The 21,458-nt window shown below is 45.3% G+C and overlaps 1 protein-coding gene across 1 annotated transcript in view; it reads left to right on the top strand.

Moving 5' to 3' along the window:
* The window catches only part of HMCN2 (hemicentin 2), a 174,661-nt gene that overhangs the window by 144,983 nt on the left and 8,220 nt on the right, over nt 1-21,458 (top strand). The window contains 13 exon segments of the mRNA XM_078149996.1: nt 83-296; nt 538-672; nt 1,511-1,701; nt 3,577-3,658; nt 4,514-4,783; nt 6,299-6,448; nt 12,644-12,781; nt 13,085-13,206; nt 14,282-14,519; nt 16,134-16,196; nt 16,877-16,999; nt 19,109-19,243; nt 19,856-19,984. Of these exon segments, the coding sequence (XP_078006122.1) occupies nt 83-296; nt 538-672; nt 1,511-1,701; nt 3,577-3,658; nt 4,514-4,783; nt 6,299-6,448; nt 12,644-12,781; nt 13,085-13,206; nt 14,282-14,519; nt 16,134-16,196; nt 16,877-16,999; nt 19,109-19,243; nt 19,856-19,984 (1,990 nt within the window).

Below are 21,458 nucleotides of genomic sequence, written 5' to 3'. Positions count from 1 at the left end.
CCCTGCTCCCCTGCTTGGGGGGTGGGAGCTGGGGAATTCTCACCATTCCAGAAAAGACTGATGTTTTCCCCTTCTCCTGTAGCGGCGGGATGCAGGGACATACACCTGTACTGCAGAGAATGCTGCAGGCAGTACCAGCCGCCGAGTGCACCTCTCTATCCTGTCCCTACCCACCTTCACCACACTGCCTGGGGATCTGAGCCTCAACCAAGGGGAGAAGCTGTGGCTGCGCTGCACTGCCCGTGGAAGCCCCGCTCCCCACATCAGCTGGATGGTCAACAACAGGCTGGTCACAGGTCTGGGCCTACCTGGGTTAGCGGGCGAGGGCTCAGGGGAACTGGGTAGGGACGAGCAATGAATGTCGGAGAAGAGGACTGGTCCTGAGGGACAGCTCACCAAGGCAGAGAAGATAGGGAATAAAGAAGCCAGCAATGGGAAAAATAGCCAAGTGACATGACAGTGCTGCAGGCTTGACGAGGTGAGGATACTGAAAAGGAAACGGTTCCCGGCTTCCTCTTGCCATCTCTCCCTCCACAGAGGGCGTGTCGGAACAGGATGGGGGCAGCACGCTTCAGCGGGCAGCAGTCACCAGGGAGGACAGTGGCACCTATACCTGCTGGGCAGAAAACATCGTGGGCAGAGTCCAGGCCGTCAGTTTTGTCCACGTGAGAGGTAGTACCCGATGATCTGGCCTCCCCTTTGTACGTCTGCAGGACCAACTGACCAATGGGCTTCTGGCGGAGGATAGAGAGGCCCAAATAGCCTTAAGATAAGTCAGTACAGTTTACTGTGATGCCTTCGCTGTGTCCCAGGCTGCCCTTGTCCCAGTAGCTCCGTAAGAAGTGTGATACCACATATGTCGACAATTTGGTTTTTGCAGAGGCACCAAAATGTAACTTAGTCACAGCAAATGAGTTAGGATGTATTTGCAAGGGGCAGAGTGGTGATGATGATTTTAAAGGACCAGGACTAATGGGATCCCATCAGAATCCCCTTCCAATGTATTAGAAGGGTCTTGGGCCAGCAGCCTCCCCAGGTCTCAGGAAACCATGAGGAAACATGTCAAGTGTTTCTGTCTTCCTCAATAAAATATAAAAAGCTTGAGAATTAGGTTTCTTCCATTTCCTGTCCTTGTATACACACTACTTAGCACACTGCCTGGCACGTAGTAGGTACTTAATACATGTTTGTTGACTGACTGATTAATTGAGGTGCTTTGAGATCCTTCAGAGATAAGGGCTGGTGAAGCCTAGAACATTATTGCATATACATCTCCCACTGAAAACCTTTTGGTAGTGTGGAATAGGAGGTAGAGAGCTTTGGGGGAGGGGTATTCCAACTATGGAATATTATCTGATGATATGGAATAAACCCCGCTGATGGGTTTCAGCTAGGGATCCAAGCCATTCAGTCCCTCAACCAAGGAGGAGGGGACACTGAGCCAGGCATGATACCTCTTTCCTCGCCAAGTTCCCTTCAATTCCGTTCTCTGATCATCATCCCTCTACAGAGGCACCAGCCCTACAAGGTGAAGCCTCCTCCCACCTGGTAGAACTTTTGGGTGACAGTGCCCGATTGGATTGTGCCGCACGCGGTGACCCAGCACCTGTCATCCGCTGGATCAAAGATGGCCTACCAGTGCTCAGCAGCCACCATAGGCACCAGCTGCACAATGGTTCCTTAGCCATCCACAGGACGGTGGTAAGACCCAGCCACTGGGCTCACGGGAGGGAAGGGTAGACCCAGGGACATTCCTGAAGCAATCCTACTAAGTCTGGGGAAGTATCCCAGACGTGTTCCTATGATACAAAAGGGGTCTTCTGATATAATATTGGCATAAAGACATCAGGAAAAAAAAATCCTGGGAGCCCTCTCAAAAGTCTCTCCACTGTGTTATAGTATAATGAAAAAAAGGACTAGATTTGGAGTCAGAGTCCTTGGGTTCAAATTTAGCTCTGCCATTTCATGCATATGGGGTTCCAAATGTATAAATTATCTAAATACAAAAAGTCATATGATAAAAAATTGTTAAATTAGAAGAGAATGAAAGTTTAGATAATTACAGATAGGGAAAGAATTTATATCTAGACATGGGATAGAAGAAAATTATAAAAGACAAAATAAAAAATCTTGCTTAGCACGAACAAATCACTTTACCCTCTCTTGGTTTCAGCTTCCTTATGTGTAAAATAAAGAAGTTGGATTAGATAATCTCTGAAGTCCTTCCCAGTTCTAAATTCTGTGATTCAGGAGTCTGTCTCCTGCTGGGGGCAATAAAGGTTGTTTTGGAGAAAGCTACAATTCTGTTTTATTGCCTCACCCTCAATGCTTGCAGGGGATAGCTCTAGACACCTTTAGTTTTATCACACTTTGATCTTATCATTCAGAGATTTTTTTTCCTTTGGATCATAGGACTTAAAACTGGAATGAATATTATGCAGTTTCAAGTCCAACTTCTCTCCCCCATTTTCACATATAAGGAAACAGCAAGTTTAAATGATTTGTCAAATTCATATAGATAGTAACAGAGCTGGGATGTGAACCCAAGTCTTTTGACTCAGAATCTCAGCACTCTTTATATAAACCCAAAATCTCCTCATATTTTAAGTCTGTGTCCTCTCTTAAGGGAATGAGAACTTAGATCTCTGCTGGGTAGATTGGGAGTTTTCCAGTGTTTAGCACAATGCTTGGCAAACAGTAGGTGCTTAATAAATGCTTATTGACTGAGTTCATTTGTCTTAAGTGGATCTCTTTTGAACTCCCAATAGGGCCTTCTCCCCTAGCTCTGATATCTGAGAGTTGGGGATATAGATCAGGACTGGACCTGTTATTTGTTTATTTATTCATTTATCTATCTATCTATTTATTTATTCTTTTTGATTGGGCAATGGGGCTAAGTGACTTGCCCAGGGTCACACAACTAGTAGGTATTATGTGTCTGAGGCCTGATTTGAACTCAGGTTCTCCTGAATCCAGGGCTGGTACTCTACCCACTGCACCACCTAGCTGCCCCTGGACCTGTAATTTAAATGGTAGAGGGTATTCCCAGATTAGGAAAACTCGCTATCCCAAAGCAGTGCAGATTGGTACCTTCTCTGCAACTTAAGGTCTTGAAGAGTTGCCTAGGGCCCTGAGAGGTTGTCCTTTGCCCTGGGTTACACAACCAGTATAGGTCAGAAGTGGGGCTGGAACCCATGTCTCCCTAACTCCAAGGCCAGCTGTCTGTGCATGACACGCCTTGTTGCCCCCCTTATTTGGGGCATAAGTCTCTGTTTAACCTATCTAAGCCCCTGATGATTTTATAGACTTAGGTCATAACCCCTCCATTCAGATCATTGTGTCTGGGACAGACTGGTCTGGAGACTCCTGTTCCTCTGTGCTAAGTGGTTCGTTCTCTCTCTCTCTCTCTCTCTCTCTCTCTCTCTCTCTCTCTCTCTCTCTCTCTCTCTCTCTCTCTCTCTCTCTCTCTCTCTTTCTCTCTCTCTCTCTCTCTGTCTCTCTCTCTCTCTGTGTCTCTCTCTCTCTGTCTCTCTCTCTGTCTCTGTCTCTCTCCCCCCTCTCTTTCTCTCTTCTCAGATGGAAGATGCTGGGCATTACCATTGCCTGGCAGAGAATGAAGTGGGTGTGGTGGAGAAAGTGGTAACCCTCATCCTGCGGAGTGAGTCTGGTCCTGTCCTGTCTTTCTGACCCCTGGTCTGCCTCTCCCCACCAGCAGGCTGACATGAGACAGTGCTGGGTCTGTGGGGAAGAGGTTGGCCAGATACATTTGGTGCATACCCAGTGATAAGCTGAGAACCCAACGTGGAGAGAGGTCTTGAACATACATACCAGAACTTACTGAGATTGCTTGGTTGAAATTGTTTAAGATTTCCTTGAGGCCCAGGGAAGTTGGGAGTAAATGTTTGAGGTTTGGTAACATTTATTAGTGAAATATCTAGGACTGGGAGGAAGAGGTGTATAGGATCATAGATTTAGAGCTAGAACGGGCCTCTGAGACCAATGGGTACAAACCCCTCAGTTTTACAGATGAGAAAGTGGAGAAGTTAAGTGACTTGCCCAAGGTCACACAGCTAGTAAGTGTCTGAGACAGGATTCAAACCCAGGTCTGAGATAATGGAATGTAAGAACTCAAAAGACTCTTAGAGATTCTCTGCTCCAATTCATTCCCATTTTACAGATAAGGAAACCCAGGAGAGAAGTGACTTGCTTTAGTTCACACAGCCAGTTTCCTTGATAGCCACTTCATATCAGGCCCCAGGTTGAGGACCTATTTGATTGTTTTCCCTAACTGGAATCAAGAGCTGAGGTCATGGTGAAGAGCAGAGGTCCTGGCCCCCCCCTCCACTCCCCCAACCATACACACAACAATACACTTTGTACTTTTATGTGAATGTGCTATTATCTCTGACATAGAAGGTAAGCTCCTTGAGGGTAGGGGCTGCTTCATTTTTGTCTTTGCATCCCCAGTGCCTCGCACATAGTAGGTGCTTAATGAATGTTTGCTGATCCTCAGGTGCCCCCATATTTGTAGTGGAGCCCCAGGATGTGGTGGTGAGAGCTGGTGGGACTGTAGTTCTGCTGTGCCAGGCGGCAGGAGAGCCGGCCCCCACGCTGGAGTGGACCCAAGCTGGACGTCCCATCCAGGTCAGCCGACGGCTCCAGACCCTACCCAACGGCAGCCTGCAGCTCCAGGGCGTGGAGATGGAGGATATGGGGGAATACGAATGTGTTGCTCATAACCTCCTGGGCACTGCCACTGCCCAGGCATTTGTGGCTGTGAAAGGTACCAGATGCCCCTAGAGCTCTCTGGGGGTAGGGTGGGGTGGGCAGGATCTCAGCTCTCCCATGTCTTGCTTCACTAAAGGAGCTTTTTTCTCCCTAAATATACTTGTGCCTTTTTTGTCCCCCTTCCAGACTTAGACAAGAATTCTTATAAATTTCCTGCCAAGGCAACACGTTCAATAGTTAGAACCCGTAATGTTAAATCATAGGATCATTGATTTAGGGATGGAAGGAATGTTAGATGTCATTGAGTTTTGGCCTGAAGGCCACATGTAGCCCTCTAGGTCCTCAAGTGTGGCCCTTTGACTGAATCCAAACGTCACAGAACAAATCCCCTCAATAAAAGGATTTGTTCTGTAAAACTTGGACTCTATCAAAAAGCTGCACCCAAAGGACCTAGAAGACCATATGTGGCTTTGAGGCTGCAAGTTCCCCACCCCTGATCTATACCATCTTCTTTGGCCCTTTTCCCTAACAGGGAGGGGTCTATTCATGTTCTCTGACATGACTTAGGCTGTGGAGTGGCTAAATGTTTACTTAGCACTTACTTCAGCTGGTACTGAAAACCAGGATACTTGGTTGCTTAATATATATTAATGAGTAATGAGGAGAAACAAACTTGGTGCCTCTTCAGCACTGTCCAGACCCCTCCTGAAGGGTCACCCTGGCATGTGCTAGTTCCTTAGTTCCTGTTTCCTTCTAATGAAGATCACTGAGCATACATTTCCCTTAACTGTCTTCTTTCCTTGCCCTTTAGCTCCCCAGTGGAGGATGTCATCAAGGGACTTTCCAGGATGGGAATAAATCTCATAAAAGTTCAACTTTAGCCTCTCTGAGATGCTATCACTTCCAGCCTTTTGACTTGAAATTGTGTGTGTGTGGGTGGTTTAATGTTCTGTGTTTTGTTTTATTTTGTTTTGTTTTGAATGCATCATAGGCAATTGGTTGCTAATTTCCCCTGAGATCTGGTAAGTGGAGAGGCAGGATAGCTTCTGCATCTTGTCCCCTGGCATGCCATATGCCCGGTTTTAGGCAGCTGGCCCACTTGCCAGAGGAAGTGCTCCCCTGTGCCCACGATGTACATTTGATTAACTTGGAGGAATGAAGCCTGTGCTTCCCGACAGTCTGGCAGGTGGTCTGACAATTCAATCAGACCAAGCAACAGGCATGTCCGTGGCCTATTGCTAGAGCTTGTCTAGCTTGTTACTAGACAGGGATAGAGAGGAGAGAAAGCTTGGCCATGTGGGCATTGGGCTTCTTGGTTTATAGAGTTACCTCTCATGTCTACAAAGTAATGGCATTTTATTTGCTTCTTCCAAGGCACTGCAGTTTCCACAGAGCATTAGAACTGGAAAGAGCTATATCTTACAGAAGAAGGCTCGGGAGGGGAAGTCCCTTGCCCAAGGCCATCACCCAGCTGGCTGGCGGCAAAGTCAGGACTTAACTGTCTGGCTTCCCCTTACCTGGACTTCATTCCACTCCATCACACTGTGTCCCATCTTCCCTTTGTTCCTAGGAGAGCCCCGGGGGAGCCGGGGCAGCATGGTCGGTGTGATCAATGGCCAGGAATTTGGTGTGGCCTCTCTCAACACCAGTGTGCTACAGGAAGCCAACAATGGAGCCATCACAGTCCAGAGTAGCATCACCAACATCCCCCCAGACGTGGGTAAGTTGGGTCTTTCCAGGACATCAAACATAAACCTGATGCAAGAGTACCCATAACCCCACCACCAACAGCTGGTGCAGTCCACCAAGAAATATGCTCTGCAGTATCTTAGGACCCCTGCTTTAAACTAAAGCAATCACCCTAATTCCAGTAAAGTCAAATTTCACATCTAAGTTGCAGAGGGGAAAATGGGAGTCAGAGTCAGAAACCTTGCGTTCGAAAATCCCTGACTCTGCTGTTCATTAGCTATGTTACCTTGGGCAAGTCATGAGCTTGGCTTTCTCTTCTATAAATGGAGATAATAATAATAGACATATAGATGTGTGTGTGTGTGTGTGTGTGTGTGTGTATATATACATATATATGTATGTTCATAACATGTGTCTGAAATATAAATATGGGTGTGAATGTAAGACATAGATATGTAGATTATATATATCTCACATATACACATGCACACACAGACACACACAGACACACAGACACACACACACACACACAGACACAGACACGCACACACACACACTGCTTTATTTCATTTGGTCCTGAGGTAAGTGATAATGATATCCCATTTTATAGATGAGGAACCTGAGGCTGAGAGGTGAAGTAAGTTGCCAGGGGTCAGTCAGTCAGTCAGTTAACATTTCTGAAGTGCCTACTGTGTGCCAGATCTGCATTGTGCTGAACAAGGAAGAAACAAAGAAAGGTTAAAAACAGTCCCCGGGACAGCGAGGTGGCACAGTGGATAGAGCACCGGCCCCGAAGTCAGGAGGACCTGAGTTCAAATCCAGCCTCAGACACATAACATTTAATAGCTGTGTGACCCTGGGCAAGTCACTTAACTCCATTGCCTAGCCAAAACAAAGCAAAACAAAACAGTGCCTGCCCTCAAGAAGCTTATAGTCTTGTAGCTTATTGTAGAAATATGTACAAACAAGCTACATATAGGATAAAGAAATGTAGATGATCTCAGAGGGAAGGCACTAGAATTAAGAGGGATTGGGAGAGGCTTCCTATAGAAGGTAGAATCTTGGCTGGGACTTGAAGGAGGCCAGGGAAGGAGGGAAGCAGAGATGAGGAGGGAGTGCATTCCAGGCCTGGGGGATGGCCAGAGAGAACGTCCAGAGCTGAAGAACAGTAAGGAAGCCAGTGTCACTGGATTGCAGAGTAGGTGGTGGGATGTAGAGTGTAAGAGGACTGGAAAGTTGGGGGGGGCAAGTCATGGGAGGCTTTGAATGCCAGACAGAGGATTCTCTATTTGATCCCGGAGGAGACAGGGAGCTGGTGGCATATGTTGGGTAGGACATGACATGGTCAGACTTGCACTTTCGGAAGATCCCTTTGACAGCTGAGTGGGGATAGACTTGCAGCAGGAACACTAAGCTGAAGGTCATTGCAAACAGCAATCACACAGCTAGTAAGCGTCCGAGGCAGATTTTAAACTAAGGCCTTCCTGATTGCAAGTCTCTCCACTTTGCCACTACTTATCTCACAGGCTCGTGAGAAAGGCACTTTATGAACCTTGAATGACTAAATAAGTCAGTTGTCTGTTGGCAAGGAGTCCCGCTGATAAATGACTTAGTCTTTAGGAAACCAAAACCAAATTAGACTGAGGATCAGATCAGGATTCTTGGTATATGAAATCATTTGTACTTTCCCTAGGCAGTGAGGCATCTTCCAAACTATTCATCCCCAATTCGTTCCTCTCATGTGAAGTGGAAACTTGTAGACCAGCACCAGCACTCGTAATCCCTGCCTGGGGATTACCAAGCACTTAGAAAGGAACAGAGGCAATGAGAACGGCGGTGTTTCTGGGCAGACACTCCGCAGGGAAAAAATGGAGAATAAAGTTATATGGACTATTCGATCAGTTAAGTTCAGTTGTTTTTCAGTTGTGTTCAATTCTTTGTGATTCCATGCAGGGTTTTCTTGGCAAAGGTACTGGAGTGGTTTGCCTTTTCCTTCTCCAGCTTATTTTACAGATGAGGAAACTGAGACAAACAGTCTTAAGTGACTTGCCCAGGGTCATGCAGCTAGTCATTGTTTGAGGCTGTATTTGAACTCAGATCCTCCTGACTCCATAGCCAATGCTTTACCCATTGTGCCACCTGGCTGCCCCCAGACTAGTCAATAAAGCCCTTTAAAGATAGCTAAGCTCTGTAGAAGAGCCCAAACTAGTTTATAACAGATAGAGTAGACGGACACTCAACTCACTTAAAGACACAAAAAGGCATTACCAATTCAATGACACTTTTGTGCTATTTTTTTCTGGGGATTTTTGGGGAGTTTGGGGGATTAAGGGAGAGTTGCTGATGAAATGAGAAGGAAAAGAAAACATTTATTCGGTGATTACTACATACCAGACGCTGTGCCGACCCTAGAGAAACCTTGACAAATCCTTTTCTAATGGTATCTCGTGGCTTGGCCTTCTTGGGTGCCTTCTTGGTGGCTCGGGGTGGGGGTGGGGGAGGGCGCTGCTGGATGCTGAGTCAGCACTAAAAAGAGGAGGACCAGCCCCTACTGGGAACTGACTCAACTCTGGCTGGGGCAGCTTCTTTAAAACCAATTTATTCAGCGTTGGCCTGTGTTAATGGTTGGAGGATCATTACACTTTGGCCCCAAGGTCATTTGGATCTCCACTTGGCTAAACTTCTCCATCTCAGCTGGTTAGCCCATGAGGAGGGCCAGCTGAGGAATCCTGACTGCTGGCTCAGCAGAGTCCTGAAGCGTTTCCTTGGAGAGCAAATAGGGTCACCAGGGGGCATGGGACCATTCCCATGTCTCTGTCCTGAATTTCTATTTGACTTGCAAGCCCATTGATGTGAGGGGGCCAATTCTTTGAGGTCCATAACTTAGAGATCTTCTTCTGTCCTTGTTTCCCTTACGCCTAGAGGAGGGGGCTGAGTTGGGAGGAGAAAGTCAAGTGTGAGAATGATCACGATTCCATATTTCACCCCAGTAGACTATAAGTTTCTTGAGGTCAGGGACTATTTTTCATTTTGTCTTCGATTTGTCATACCTAGAACAGTCCTTTGCTTCTAGTAGGGACTTAATAAATGTTTGCTAGATTGAAGTGAAATGGCCCAGCAGCCACTGGTTCAAGCAGCCATTCTCTAGAATAGATACTGACACCAGGACTTGGAGGATGAGAGGGTTCAGGCAATCCTGTCTTTGTATCTCCAACACAGTGCCTGGCACATAGTAGGTACCTAATAAAAGCTTATTGAGTCGAATTGAATTTCACATTGCAAATCAATAAAGTGGCTGATTCTGGCTTATAAATCTGAGCCTTCTTGGATCAGGTAAATGCAGTTAATTCCCCAGACCTGATCAGTCCTGGGAAAATAGCATTTTAAGACCTAGATGAGACAGGGAGCAGAAATGTAGGCTCAACTCAGAACAAGGTTATTAAATTAACCTGCATTCACTGAGTAGTTTCTATGTGTTTTGCAATGTGGTATAGTTGAAAGAACTTTGGACTTCAAGCCTAAGGACCTGGATTCAAGTCTCAGCTCTGACCTTTACTAGCTTTGTGACTTTGGAGAAATCATTTAACCTTTCTAAGCCTCAGTTTCTTCATCTATAAAATGGAAATATGATACTTGTAATGCTTAACACTCAGGGTTGTTAGGAGCAAAAGCCCTTTGTTCACCTCAAAGCACTATATAAATGTGAGTCATTATTAGACACAAAGAATGTGAGGCAATATCCCTGCCCTTAAGATTCTGTAGTATCCGCTGTCCCCATACTCTGTTCACCACTGATGTTGCCACTGCCTTAGATCAGGCCCTCATTACTTCTCGATTGGACAATATTAATGGCTTCCTAACTGGCTTCCCCACATTCAGTCTCTCCTCATTTAGCCATATTCACACTTTGTCAGATTTAATCTTCCTAAAGCACACCTCTGATCATGTGATTCCCCTCTTCAAAAACCTCCTGCCTGTACAACAAAGCCCATGACCTTCAAAACCCTCCACAAGCTGGCCCTAATCTACCTGTCCAACTTCATCTCAAAATAGATCCCATCATGTGTTCTATAGCTCCTATCAAACTGGGCTACTTGCCATGCCCTGGACATTCCCTCTGATTTCCTGCCCCCGTGTCTTCATTCATGCTATTTCCTATTCTTGAAATGCCCTTTCTCCACTCTTGTATCTTCCCAGCAATTAATCAATTAAACAAGCATTTATTAAACTCCAACCACATGCCTGTCAGGTAGCTAGGTGACAGAGTGGATAGAATGCTGGGTCTGGAGTCAGGAATCATCTTCCTGAGTTCAAATCTGGCCTCAGACACTTACTAGGTGTAGGACCCTGGGCAAGTCACTTAACCCTGTTTGCCTCAGTTTCCTTGTCTTTAAAATAAGTTGGAGAAGGAAATGACAAGCCACTCCAATACCTTTGCCAAGAAAACCCCAAATAGGATCACAAAGAGTCAGATATGACTGAACAGCAACACATGCCTGTCATTGGTGTGAGGTACTGGGAATACAAAAACAAAAGTAAAATGGTTTCTACCATCAGGGAGCTAGCATTCTATCAGGCAAGATAACATGTATATATGCAAGCATATACTAAATGAACACACAGTCATGCTGAGGGGAGAAGCTCTAGCTGCTTCATGTAGAAAGCAGTTACTGAGCTGAGTTTTGAAGAATTAGGGATTCTAAGAGGTAAAGATGAGAAGCGGATGCAATCTAGGCAGAGAGCACAGCCAGTGCAAAGATCCAGAGATGAGAAGCGGAGTGTATGCATGAAGAACAATAATAAAACTAGTTTGACTATATGTATAGAGTTTGTGGAAAGGGAGTAAAGTAAATGAGATAATATGTTGCATATATAAAGCACTTTGTAAACCTTAGAGTGCTATATAGTGCTAGCTAGTAGGAGGAGGAGTAATAGTAGCAGCAACAGCAGCAGGGATAATAGGTTGAAAAGGTAGGTTGAGGCCAAGTTGGGAAGGGTTTTAAATGCCAAATGGAGGAGTTTATATTTGATCTGAGGGGCAACAGGGAACCACTGGAATGTATTAAATAGGACAGTGATGTGCTCATACCTGCGCTTTAGGAAAATCACTTTGTCTGCAGTGTGATAATGAGCTGGAAAAGAGGGGAAGCCAGTGTCAGGCAGATCAATTAGGAGGCTATTGCAATAGTCCGAGTGAGAGTCAATGAGGACCTGAACTAGGGTGGTGGCTGTCTGATTGGAGAGAAAGGGGAAAAGGCAATTACCTGTTGAAATCCTACCTACTTTTAGCTGCCACCTCTTTCATAAAGCCTTCCCTGATTGTTTCTCCTCCTGCCCTGCAAGGTGGCTGTGATCTCATTTTTTAAAGAGCACTTTGTGCCTTTCTTATCACTCTGCTTTGGGGTGTGTGTGGGTAGGGGGCGGGGAGAGAAAGCACCTTCCTGGAGGGCTAGTACTGTATTCCTTTCATAGAAAATAAGGATCATAGAATTAAAACCAGAGGAGGAGGAAACCTCAGAGGTCAACTATTCCAATTTCCTCATTTTACAGATGAGGAAACCAAAGCCCAGAGAGTGAGGTCACACAGGTAGTAAGTGGTAGAGGGAAGATTCATGCCCAGGTATTCTGACTCCAAATCTAGTGCCCTTTCCCCTTCCCCACACTGCCTTTCCAAAAAGTTGTGTCCTTTCTGTGGCACACACTCAGGACCTTTGGATTATGAGACTGACATGTGATGGGCTGCCCTAAGAAGGCATTGTTCATTTTAGCCTCCTTTCCAATACCTGGCACAAAGCTTAACATATACAGTCCGAGTTCAGTAAATGTTTGTTGAATGAATGAATGAATGTATCTAATTTGGGAAATAAAACATATTCGCTGTCGTTCAATTGGTTCTGTCATGTCCAACTCTTCAAGACTCCATTTGGGGTTTTCTTGGCAAGAATACTAGAGCGGTTTGTTATTTCCTTCTCCATCTCATTTTATAGATGAGGAAACTGAGACAAACTGGGTTAAGTGACTTGCCCAGGGTCACACAGCTAGTAAGTGTCTGAGGCAGGAAAAGGAGTCTTCCTGACTTCAGGCTCAGCAATCTATCCACTGTGCCATCTTGCTGCCCTAAGACATATACTCACAAGAAGATAATACCATATGGTGGTCACAGGTTGTACCTTGTCTTCTGCAGCAGGACCCTGACACAGATGATCTCTTCCTTTTCTCTCCCCAGGACCATTGATGAGAATTCTTGTGGTTGCCATCGCCCCCATCTACTGGGTCCTGGCAGGGCAGAGTGGGGAGGCCCTGAATGGCTATTCTCTGACCAGGGGTAATTTCAGGCAGGAGTCCCAGGTGGAGTTTGCTACAGGTGAGTAGAGGCTGCCTGGTTTGATGGTGAGAAAGAAGGAGGGCAACACCCAGAGCTGAGTTGGTTTGGGGGCCATTAGGTGTATGGTCAAGGTCTCCCTTTGTCCAATCTCTCTCTCTCTCTCTCTCTCTCTCTCTCTCTCTCTCTCTCTCTCTCTCTCTCTCTCTCTCTCTCTCTCTTCTCTCTCTCACTCCCTGCCTCCCTCTCTCTCCCTCTCTCTCTCTCTCTCTCTCTCTCTCTCTCTCTCTCTCTCCTCTCTCTCTCTCCTTGATGACTCATGTTGTGGATGGTTGGACATTGCAGGGGAACTGCTCCACCTGACCCAGGTGGCCCGAGGTTTGGACAGAGATGGCCTGCTCCTCCTTGATATGGTTGTCAATGGCTTTATCCCTGAGGTGTTGGCCACAACCCAGCTGCAAGTGCAGGTGAGGAATGTCAACTCTTGTTCCCTCCCTTGAGATCCAGAAACCCTTGGGAGAATGGAACTTGTAGGAAAGAAGGGTTATTCCCTACAGCCTTTATATTTCTAATTCAGAAAATACTTATTAAGTGCCTACTATATGCAAAACACTTAATAGCATCATCAGATATTTGTGGTACCTGAAGGGAAATGAATGTGATATTTTCTGGGTTCCCAGTACTGTCCATGCTAAAGATGTGGTTCATGTGACCAAGGGTGTCACCTGAGAATTTAGATTTTCCCAAAGCTCATTTAATAAGAAACAATGGGTCCATAGAGGCAGTTTAGGATTGTAGAAAGATAGTTGGACTTAAGAGTCAGGAGCTCTGAGTTCAAGTCCAGCCCTAAGGGTTTATATGCCTCTAGGCAGCTTCCCTTTCTTTCCCTGGTGTCTCGCTCATCCCTTTGCCTTGTTAGTACTTCTAAGATGTAAGGAGCCATTAGAAGCCCCTGTTATGTCTATAAAGAGGAGCTTTAAAAACCCTGCAGATTTGAAGCCTGTTTTTTCACTTTTTCTTGTTTCACTTTTTGCAATATGGCTAATGTGAAAATATGTTTTGCATGACTTCATATGCATAACGAGTATCATATTTCTTGCCTTCTCAGTGGGGATGGGGGGCAGTGAGGAGGAAAGGAGAGAATTCAGAACTGAAAATAGTTGGGTTTTTTTTTTAAAGAAAAAACTCCACAGAATGTTGTTGTCAGGAAAGCATCCGTTAAACCATGAAGTACGGTATCAATGTGAGCTGTAACTTAGGGCTGGCAAAGACCTCACAAATGGTTTAACCTAATTTCTTTAACTTAAAGATGGGGAAACTACTACCCCTAGAGGTTCACTGATTTGCCTAGAGTCCCCCAGCCCCAGTGAGTTAGAGGAAGACGTGAAACTAGAATCCAGGTCTATGGACTCCCTGTTCTTCTACCTGCTAGAGCAGGAGGCCCAAAGGTGTGATCCCATTTGAGGTCCTCGAAGGTCTGGGCCCAATCCTGACTCTCCTCCCGTCTCCTCCTCTCTCCTTCCCCCTGCTTTCTTGCTGTAGGATTTCCAGGAACGCTATGTGCAGATAGGGCCCGGTCAGCTGTATGTGGGCTCCACACAGACCTTCTTGAAGGATGGAACCCCTACTCGCTTCCACTGCAACCACACAATCCAGTATGACTCTGCCCTGGGTCCACAACCCCAGCTAGTCCAGCACCTTCATGCCACAGGGGTCAGTTCGGCCTTTGACCCTGGGGCAGAGGCTCTCCGATTCCAACTCACCACAGCTCTCCAAGCAGGTGAGAAAGTACAGAGATATACTCCTTCCCCACCTTCTCCTGTAGTACTATCTTTTCTTGGTCTGATTTTCTAAATGCTTCCATAATCATCCACTGGATAAAGTACCAGCGCATACATAGAACATGGTCCCGACTCTCAAGGAACTCACAGTCTAGTTGGGGAAACAAAGCTCACCCTGTGAAATGATTATATAGAATGATATGAGATTGTATGTCATTAGGCTGTGTGATATGGACTATACATGCTGTGTGAATTCAGGGAAAAGAGAAATGATTGTGGACTAGAGTGGTCAATGAAGGAAGACATGGAATCCAAGCTGGGCATTAAAGGAGGGGCAAGATTTGAATAAATAAAGGGAAGGGGAGGGGGAGGGAAGGAAAGAGAAGGTGGGAAAAATACATATGCAAATATACAGAGATGGGAGACCATGGAGGTGTGTTAGGGGACAGTGAGGAGACTAGTCAGAGTGAAGCAGGGGGTTACTAGTAGGGAGCAGCGGGAAAAAATGTTGGAGATTTAGGTTTGGTAAAGAAATGAGGAGCTGGAATTTGGAGCTGAATTTTGAAAGACAGATTGGAGTTGAGCGGGGGGAGAAGTATTGGTTCTCTAAGAGAAAGACCTGGGTTCAGATCCCACACCTCTTATTTGTCTCTTGTCACTTAACCTCCCTGGCCCTCAGTTTCCTCATCTGTAAAATGAAAAGTGGACTAAGGTGGCTCTGAGTTCCCTTCCAGCTCTAGAGGTATGATTCTGTAATCTATGAATAACTGAGTGCAGAATGAGACATACATTTTTAGACACAGCCAATGTGGGAATTGGTTTTGCTTGAGTATTTTCACAAGGGTTTTGTTTTTCCCTTTTCTTTTTTCAATTGGAGGGGAAAGTCAAGGCAGCGGCAATAAGATTGTTAAAAAAAATAAGAAAACAAAAGAAAAGAGGGTCATGAGGCACTTTTTTAAAATGCAAAGAAGAGAAGAGAAGGAAGACCAGAAAGAAGCACAGATGAACAGAACAGTTTTGAAAGTTACATGTTAAATTTGTTATATACTTAAAAGGAAAAGCAAGCTATACATGATAGAGATTTACAGTTTTATGTAAAATCTTCTTTTCCCATTCCATTTTATACATAGAAATGTAGATTTTATTTGGTGTTTGTTAATCTCAGAACACAAAAAGTAAAGTTTTCAAATAATAATTGAGGTAAAGAGCATAAGGCATTTCACTTGGGCAGCATACAAAAACAAATATATGGAGAGAAGAAGGTATGAAGGTGTGTTGAGGTGACAGTGAGGAAGCCAGTTAGGATACAGCCATAAGTTATTAGCAAGGGATCAGTGGGACAGAACGTGAGAGATTTGGGTTGGGCCCAGACAGTAATGCCAGCTGAGGAATGTGGTCTTTATCCTTTGAGTAAGAAGGTAGTGATCAAAGCCATATTAGGGAAAGATGACTGGCAGTGTGGAGTGGGTAGGCTAGAGGAAGAGGAGGAAGTAGGAAAGAGGCCATTCTAACACTCCAGATTGGGGCTTGGACTTAGGGGTGGTGGTGGTGATGGTGGGACTTAAATGAGGGGTTGGATGCTGAAAAGGGAAGGATCTCCATTTGCCTTGCAGAGGAGAATGAAGCTGGTTGTCCTGAGGGCTTTGTGCTGGATTCCCTACAGGCCTTTTGTACTGGTAAGTTTCTTTCTCCCCATTCACCCTTCTCCCTCACTTTAAGCAGGGATTTCTCACTAAGTAGAGTTAGGCAGGGCCCCTCAGTTTTCCTGGGGATTGGAGGTAGTGCCTGGGACATGCATATGCAGCTATACCTGAGCCAGATGTATCAAGGTGAACAGATAGGATGAGGTCTGAGCTAAAAGAAGGAGAAACATGTCTGATAGAGGAGGGAGCCTGATTGTCTCATGCCCCTGATCCATCATGGTCCAATGGAAAGAGGATTGGATTTGGAATATGAACTGAAGCCATGCTGCTTATTAGCTTCGTGATCTTGTCATGGTACAGTGAAAAGAGCCAGCTCTGGAATCAGAGGCCCTGAGTCAAAGTACCCTCTTTGATAGTTACTGCCCTTGTGATTTCGAACAAGTCCCTTCACTGCTCCAAGCCTCAGTTTCCTCATGTGTGAGATTCATGGACTAGATGATCTCTGAGGTCCTTTCTAGGTTGATATATTAACCTTAAGTCACATTTCCTTCTCTGGACCTCAGTTTTCCATCTGTAAAATGAAACGCTTGGACAAGATGATCTCCAAAGACTCTTTCGACTCTAAAACTTTGTGATTCCATGCTGCCTTTTCAGCACCCTGGGACCCCCAGGCAGCAGGGGTCATCTCATCATCTCATATTCCTCCTTCCCAGATGAAGATGAATGTTCCAGTACCAAGAGTCCCTGTTCCCACACCTGCCATAATTCCCTGGGCCGTTTTTCTTGCTCCTGTCCTGATGGGTATGCCTTGGCCTGGGACAACAGGAACTGCAGAGGTGAGGGGCCTTACTGAGGTCATATTTGGTACATATCCCAGGTGGTCCAGTTTACTGCCCCAATATTGCTATGGTTATGTGGCCTAAGGACCTATGCATGAGGAAGATGCCCAGGAATGTGATCTCTAGTGCAGGGTTCTGGGTTATCAGATAGAATTTCTCTGGGTCATTTGCTCTCACCTGTAGGCCTTTACTACTTTCTCTGCCAATCACTTTATTCCTTTTGACATCTGTTACGACATCATTACTATCTTTTCTGATGGAAGACTGTACCACCCCCATTGCCTTTGGAAGCAAAGGGAGGTTCCAAAGGAACCCAGGAATAGTAGTAAAAGAGAATCCTCTCCAGTGATGAGTGACATAAGAGGATCTGGGGAAGAACCAGAGCAGGGCACTGATTAGGGAATTGAGAATGATAGGTGTGGCAGTAAAAAATTAGGCCTCATCATTCTGCTAAGGCTGAGAAAGGATTATGATTAAAACCTATAAAATCATGAAAGCCTAATAAAGGAAGTGAATCAGGGCTTTAGTCCCTTCTTTGGGGGATGTTGCCCCCCACCCTGAGTTGGACAACACCAAAGAATGTGAAGTCTTTCTTTAGAGTCCAACCCATAGCAGTCTCCAGATTTATAGATTTCTTTGAGCCCCAAATCAGACCAGAGGATCCATCTATACATTTAGACACTAATATCAAAGATTTTTGGATGAATGAGGGCACTAGGTTAACCTCAAGGGGATCAGAGCCGACCCTAATTGTGAAAAGTCGCATTGACATCCAGAGACATCTGATGAAATAAGGGGTGTACCCAATCATAATAGCATTGGCTGGTAGGGGATAAAAACCCTAAGAAATGGTCCATGGCACTGTCCATGGTCCTGACACTCCTAACTCGAAATTCCTTCTCTTACCTGTCAGTCAACAGTCAGTCGATTAACAAACATTTATTAAGCACCTATTCCTTTGCTAGGTACTAGGGATACAAAAACAATGAATGAAATCCTTAATAGAAAGAAGCTTGCCTTCTAATGGAAAGACAATAAGTATCTTTATAAATGTGTGTATGTATATGTGTGTGTGTGTGTATGTATATGCATATATAAGTAAATATATATTATATGCATACATAAGTATATATGTGTGTGTATATACATGTGTATGCATGTGCGTGTAGATATGTATATGTGTATGGAGAGATATATGTGTATATATACATATACATACATATGTATATGTGTGTGTGTGTGTGTGTGTGTGTGTGTGTGTGTGTGTGTGTGTATGAATAATGAGACAGATGGTTCGGTGGATAGAGTACTGCACCTGGAATCAGGAAGACCTCAGTTCCAATCTGGCCTCAGAAGCTTACTAGCGCTATGACCCTTGGCAAGTCACTTAATCTCTGTTTGCCTTAATCCACTGGAGGAAGAAATGGCAAACCACAGCAGTATCTTTGCCAAGAAAACCACATGGAAAGCATTGGCAAGCTATGTACCCTATGGTCATGAAGAATCAGATATGACTGAATGACTGAACAACATCAAATTTGTAAGGGACAACACTCATGGTCGGGGGATCAAGAAAGACTTCTACTTCTGTTTCCCACTTCCTGTCTTGAACTTTGGGAACTTGCTCTGATTGTCTGCTGTCTGTTCCTCATCTGCTACCATGAACCTTGCACTCCCCCAGCTTGCATGACTGTCAATCCACCCTGTCATGGAATTCTGAACCAGCTAGATCCAGAGAAGAATGAAAATGGAGGTGTTCACTCAGTGCCAGACAGTAGGATTTAGAAAGCTCTTCTTGGAACTTGAAGAAGGTAGTTTTGGTATAGATAAAAGAATGTCTTAACATTGATGGGCAATAAATTTGGGGAGCTTACTACCTCAAAAGGTAGCACAGACAGAAGATAGAAATAGGTTCAAGAAGGGTTAGATGCATTTTCTAGATGATAGATCCAAAACGGGTCACTAAGGGAAGGAGGAGATACAAGGAGACTATCTCTAACCTGTGAGCTGAAGTCAGGAAAGATTGACCATGATAAAACAGATTGATTTCATTTACCCTTCTAACCTCTTTTCCTCCCTCTGCCTCCACTTTGGGCAAACCTGCAGATGTAGATGAATGTACATGGGATACCTCTGTGTGTCATGATGGGCAGCGCTGTGTGAACCTCCTCGGTTCCTACCAGTGCCTCCCCTACTGCAAGGCAGGCTTCCAGGCAACAGCTGATGGAACAGGCTGTGAAGGTGATGGGCTCCTGATGGGAAATTGGGATAAAACGGTCCCCACTCCCCCTTTGCAACCCAGCAATTTCAAACCAAGACACAAATTTTTAGGAGATCTTAAAACATAATTTTTACCCTGGGCATCCACAGAAACACATTTTTTACAGTCTTCCAGGGTTGTCCAATGGAAAGAGCTCTAGACTTAATCATGAGATGGATTCTAGTCCTGTATTCACCACTAACTTGCTTTATAACCTTAAGCAAATCATTTCCCATTTCTGTGCCTCATTTTCCCCATTTTTAAAATGAGGGAATTGAGCTAGATGAGCTCTAAGGTCACCTCATGTTCAAATATTCCTATTCTCAGATCCTCTTCCAGCTCTGACATTTATCATGTTAAGAGCTCCTTCAGCTCTGACATTCTGTGGTTTTGTAATTCTATGCCTAGAGGGGACCCAGAGTTCTAGACTCTTGGACATTGCAGCCACCTGATGTTAAAGCAAGAGAAGAGATGGAATCCCAGAACTGACTAGAGAATGGACTGATGAAGGGAGGGAAGGAATATCAGTGGTGAGGGAAGGGAGAAGAGGGTAAGGGACCTCAGCTCTGACACCCATTCTTTCCTTCCCCCAGATGTTAATGAATGTCTAGAGCACATGGACGAATGTCGCTACAACCAAATCTGTGAGAACACTCTAGGGGGGCATCGTTGTGCCTGCCCTCCAGGATACAGAAGCCAGGGGCTTGGTCGTCCCTGCTTGGGTAATGGAGAGCCCTATGACTGGTTTTCTATATTCTGGTGTGGGTCAGTGCCCAGCACAGTGCATCAACTGGTGCTTGTTTCTTTATGCCATCAATAGTACTCTCGCATGGCACTGAGACAGAGCCGAGGCAGGGGCATCACTAGGAACTCATCCTCTCCCATCACCCCAGTGAAAATGTTAGAAATTGGCCTAAATCACTGCAAAACAAGGAGATTGCCAGAAAGACATGGGGTATTCTTGGGTAGAATTTGCATCCCAGAGAAAGAGAGAGGAGGAAGCTAAGTTGTCGCAAGGCTTTTATTCTACCTGCTCTCCACTGCCCTTAGAACTTCCTAAGCAGAGTTGAATCTAATGAAAGGTTAGTTCTCAACATGTGAAGTGACATGTTCAGCAGTACAGCCTTTGTACAAGTTTAGAGGGTTTAGCTAAGGTGGGAACCATTCAGAAGTGGAGCTCAGGAATTGCTATTCTGAGTCAAACCCACAGCCCATCTGCCCTAGTGTTTTGCTGCCAACAGTGACTCCAAAAGATGAATTCTGGGAAGGCAAAGTTGTCCTCCCTATTGTCAGCCTCAAAGGTTAGGTTGAAGGTTTCTTGTAGGAGTTGCTCATAGCTCTGCCATTTGCAAATGCAAACCCTTTGGGCATCTGTTCCTATTTCCTGCCTGTGTCATCTCCTGGGGTAGCAAGTTCCACAGTCCACTCCTAACACTGGAAAGTTGAATTTCCCTTGAGTCTCCAAACTTGCCTCACCCAGGCACCAATAGGGCTCCCCCATCTTAGTATTAAAAAATTTGGGGAACAAGTCTATGTTCACCCCAATCATATTCTTCCTGACAATCATGTCCTTGCTTATTAATCACCTTCCCAGGCAGGTGAGGCCCAATGTTTTGGACCTGTTCTCATCTGGCCTCCTTTGTGATGCTACTGATCACTCAAACTGCCACCCTCTGGGCTTCCTTGCTTTATAATATTTGTATGCAGTCCAGGATGGAGCCTCTAGGTCCCTGAGCCTTGCTACAGCTGGTTAGAGAATAACCCTACCTATGAGCTAAGGTCAGACAACTTAGAGATGTGATAGTGTCAGTACTGTCAGCCAGGGCTAGACATGGCCCTGGGAGCTCAGCTTGGCTGACGAGGCTCCCAAAAGGTCTGTGTAGGAGGGAGAGGAGAGGTTATAGGAGAGACAGTACGTGCCCAGACAGATACAAACCAGCTAATACAGAACAGCTCCTCTTCTGCCTGCTCCTGGGTGATTTAGATTCAAGCCAGACTTGCCATGGATTTGGTGCTATGAGATCCTTTTTCCTCATGTCCAAGCTGAGGGACTGACCACCTTAGACATCTGGGTGGAAAGCTAAGTGAAAAATTCTAGTCTCATCACCACCTCACTGAGAAATTTGAGGAAAGCTGTTTGATTCCTCTATGCATCTAAAAATGCACTGAAATGAATTGGTCATTCAACCCAAGGCA

Source organism: Phascolarctos cinereus, unplaced genomic scaffold (genome assembly GCF_003287225.1).
Source record: "Phascolarctos cinereus isolate Bilbo 61053 unplaced genomic scaffold, phaCin_HiC Scaffold_2;HRSCAF=192, whole genome shotgun sequence".
In the NCBI taxonomy this organism is placed as follows: Eukaryota; Metazoa; Chordata; class Mammalia; order Diprotodontia; family Phascolarctidae; genus Phascolarctos; species Phascolarctos cinereus.
Note: the sequence above shows the minus strand (reverse complement) of the source record. Positions and strands in the feature narration are given on the sequence as shown.